We start from the raw sequence: 3,841 nt of genomic DNA on the forward strand, positions 1-3,841 counted from the left end.
GCTGTGGGTGGTGCGGGGACCCATCCCGCGTGGCAGTCGGTCCGAGGGCTGCGGGTTTTTCCCCGGCGCGGAGCTGTGCGGTCGCTCCGTGCCTCGGGTGAGATAAACGGGCTCGTGGTGTCCGTCTGTCCTGCGGGGCACGGGATCCGTCCCACGAACCCGCAGCGTTCCAGGTCGGTGTGAGCTGGGGAGGGAGAATTGCCCGTGAGGCATCGTCCTGCCTGCTGTGGGGTTGTGGGGAGATGTGGTGTGGGAAGAAGGTGGTGGGGCAGTGCTGGGGAGGACTGGGTCACCGTGTCTGAGATCCCACTGAGTGAAAGGGAGAGGCTGAGGGATCCATCCCCTGCCCCAACGGGGGTCCCAGTGTAGTTGGGAAGGTCCTGAGGAGCTCAGGAAGGGCAGCTGGGGGCACAGGGGTTTGTGTGTCCTCACACAAGGTCTTTTCCTGACAGCTGGACCCTTTCTATGCCTCCATCATCCTGTTTGTGGGGCGAGCCTGGGATGCCATCACAGACCCCATGGTGGGCTTCTTCATCAGCAAAACATCATGGACCCGCTTTGGCCGCCTGATGCCCTGGTAAGAGCTGCCTGTATCACCTCCCATCCCTGCCTGACGTGTCACAGAACTTCCAGTCAGCTTCAGGTGTCCCTTGGCAGGAGGTGTGCAGGGCAGGACGTGCTGATGCCCTGTCTCACCCAGCTGAGATGCCAGGTGCCCCAAAAAGCCCAAAATGCTGCTGAGAGCTGGGGCTTCGAGTCTGTCCTTGTTACTTTGACCTGTCCCAAGTCATCCCCATGTGAACTGTGCCTGGCTGTCCCGGGTGTCACTGCACCTGCCCCAGTGCCACGCTCCTGGGATGGACTTTGTTCACATACTGGTTGCAGAGCACTGGCTGGTGGCAGGGCCACGTTGCCAGCAGACAGAGCAGGTGGCATTATCCCCACGGGAAGGAGGGACAGGGGTGTGTAGGGTGGTGGGGTGCCAGCTGACAGTCACGAGGGTGCTCCTCTGGCAGGAAAACAGCTGTCATGGATCTGTTTGTGGGGCGAGCCTGGGATGCCATCACAGACCCCATGGTGGGCTTCTTCATCAGCAAAACATCATGGACCCGCTTTGGCCGCCTGATGCCCTGGTAAGAGCTGCCTGTATCACCTCCCATCCCTGCCTGACGTGTCACAGAACTTCCAGTCAGCTTCAGGTGTCCCTTGGCAGGAGGTGTGCAGGGCAGGACGTGCTGATGCCCTGTCTCACCCAGCTGAGATGCCAGGTGCCCCAAAAAGCCCAAAATGCTGCTGAGAGCTGGGGCTTCGAGTCTGTCCTTGTTACTTTGACCTGTCCCAAGTCATCCCCATGTGAACTGTGCCTGGCTGTCCCGGGTGTCACTGCACCTGCCCCAGTGCCACGCTCCTGGGATGGACTTTGTTCACATACTGGTTGCAGAGCACTGGCTGGTGGCAGGGCCACGTTGCCAGCAGACAGAGCAGGTGGCATTATCCCCACGGGAAGGAGGGACAGGGGTGTGTAGGGTGGTGGGGTGCCAGCTGACAGTCACGAGGGTGCTCCTCTGGCAGGAAAACAGCTGTCATGGATCTGGGAGCCTGCACGTGGGTGCTTCTGCCCTCGGGGTGCCCAAGGGAGTCCAAGCAGATGGGACAGGGCTGGCCAACCCCCAAAGGACTTGTGCCTGCACCCAGGGTAGATTTAGGACATCTGTGAACACCTGCCTCGGTGTGGGACACGGAGTGTAGGAGGCTGCTAATGCCAAAGGGTGGGCGTGGTGGTGTGTGTGTCCTGTGCTAAAATAACCCGCGTTCTGCGAGGCTGGAACACAATGCAGCGTGGGGTGTGTGTGTGGAATTAGAGGGAAACAGTTCTCTTCCCCCCCCCAGATTATACCCTCTGCTTCCGGACTTCCCTGGAATAGCTGTGGGCAGCAGCAGTTGGTGCTGTGCAAGCCAAGCTCTGCTCGTGGCCTGAAATAGCTTCTCTGCAGCCGCGCGTGTGGCGGGGTCTGGGGTCTGGAGATTAGAAAAGGGGCTGTGTGGGCAGGGAGAGCCCCGAGCTGGGCTGGCTGCTCTGCTCCCTGTAATCTGGAGGCAGGGGGTGGGGATGGGGCTGCCGCATTCCTCCCAACGGCTCCTGCTTTGTTAAAATTAGCCAGAGCTTTCAACTTGTGCTGGGCCCCTCGGCAGCGCCAGGGCAGCCGCTTGTGAGGAGATTGTTCCTGTTGATCGTGGCTCAAGGGCAACTTGCTGAGGCCAAATTGGATGGACTTGAGCTGAGTTAAAGCCTCCCAACCTTGGGGTTCCTGGGCCGTGGTGGGGCTGCAGGGCTGCTTGCTGCTGCCTTGGCTTCTCCTGCGTGTAGAGCCTGTGGGGTGGTCTCAGAAGCTGCTGCCTGACCCCGTTCCCCCGACCCTGGGATCCTGTGGTCGAGGGTTCATTGCCCAAAGCTGCTGAAGGGCCTGGTCTGTGAGGCTGAACCCCAGCTGTGGTGGCTCCAGCTCAAAGCTTGGGGCTGCTCCAGTCCCTTGGAAGGCAGAGGAGACCTTTGTGCAGGGCCATCACCTCTCTCCCTTTCCTTTCCTTCTTTCTGAAACACTTTTTGGCCCATTTTATCCCAGCAGCCCATCCCACTGCCTTCCTCCCTCAGCCTCGGGGACGCAGCCCTGAGCTGTGTCCTCATCTCCTTCACCACCTTGGGCTTCCCGGTGCCCAAACTCTTCCTTGATGTGCCCGTGACTGTCAAGAGCCTTCAGCTTTGACCTTGCCCCCCTCCCCGGGGGCAGCAGCCGTTTGCTAAACGGTTAAACCGCGGGGCTGGGGAGGGGTGTGTGAGGAGGCACAAAGGAACACACCATCCAGCCGGGGCCAATAAGCGGGCGAGCACGTCACGGCAGCCTCCTCCGAGCCTCTTAATCACCTCAGCCTCGGTCAGGGGTAACTCCAAGTCAAACTTCTTCTGCCATTGCAGAAGCTGCCAGTCAACCCCGGTCCCAGAGGTGCTGGCCAGGGACCCGGAGGGAACTGGCACATCCAGCCCGGGGTGACGTGGTTCCCGCCCGTGCTCACGCAGCGCTGACTCATTTCAAAATTTTTCCCCTGGCTCCCTTTCTGGAGTGATAAGAGGGTTGGAGAGGAGTGGCTGGAGCTGCTCACCCCTCTCCTCCCCCTCCGGGCTGACGTGCCTGCCGAAAAATGTGCATGTGTTGGGTCCTGTGCAGAGCCTGCTCACCATCCATGGAGATTTGGTTTCTCGTTTCTTCCCCTTCCGGCAGCTTTAAATTTAAACCCTGCGTCCTGTACGTCAGCCTGGGTGGAAAGATTTCACTGTGCCCTGGCAGCCCAGGGCCAGTCCTGGCTCTGTCCTGTGTCCAAGCTCTCCTGGTTCCAGCCCAGAACTGTCCAGCAGCTTGGGGAGCACAGGGTGGTTGCAGATCCCTCCTCCCACCCCCCAAAAAAAGAAATAATAGTGGGTCTCTTCAGCAGGTGTGGGTGCAGCCTCAACACCCACCTCAAATCCCTCCAGGAGGAGAAATTCCTCCTGTGCTTTTCCAAGTGCTGAGGGGGATCCAGGTGCTTGTGGTGTCCTTGGGGTGCTGGTGCAAGGCAAGAGCTGCTCCCTGCCTGGGCTGCAGCAGGGCAAGGTTTGGGAGCTGAGCTGGGTGAGCAGTGCTCTGGGTGGCTTCCCACTGCCATTGGCTTCAGTGGCTGGTCCTGCTGGGGCTGCTGCCAAGGCCCAGTGCTTGAGCAACCCCCCAGCCCTCTGCTCTGCTTTGCATCCCTTGCTCTTGTGCCTGCAGCTGCGGGAGGCTGGGCAGGGGGGGCAGGAGGCGGCCGC

General features: G+C 60.4%; 1 protein-coding gene across 1 annotated transcript in view; it reads left to right on the forward strand.

Annotated features, from left to right (window-relative positions):
- MFSD2A (major facilitator superfamily domain containing 2A) overlaps window positions 1-3,841 on the forward strand; it is an 11,765-nt gene that overhangs the window by 1,642 nt on the left and 6,282 nt on the right. The window contains exon 2 of the mRNA XM_010000627.1: window positions 453-577. Within this exon, the coding sequence (XP_009998929.1) occupies window positions 453-577 (125 nt within the window). The remainder of the gene's footprint in view (window positions 1-452; window positions 578-3,841) is intronic.

The sequence above is a fragment of the Chaetura pelagica genome, unplaced genomic scaffold (genome assembly GCF_000747805.2).
Source record: "Chaetura pelagica isolate M959 unplaced genomic scaffold, ChaPel_1.0 scaffold676, whole genome shotgun sequence".
Lineage (NCBI taxonomy): Eukaryota > Metazoa > Chordata > Aves > Apodiformes > Apodidae > Chaetura > Chaetura pelagica.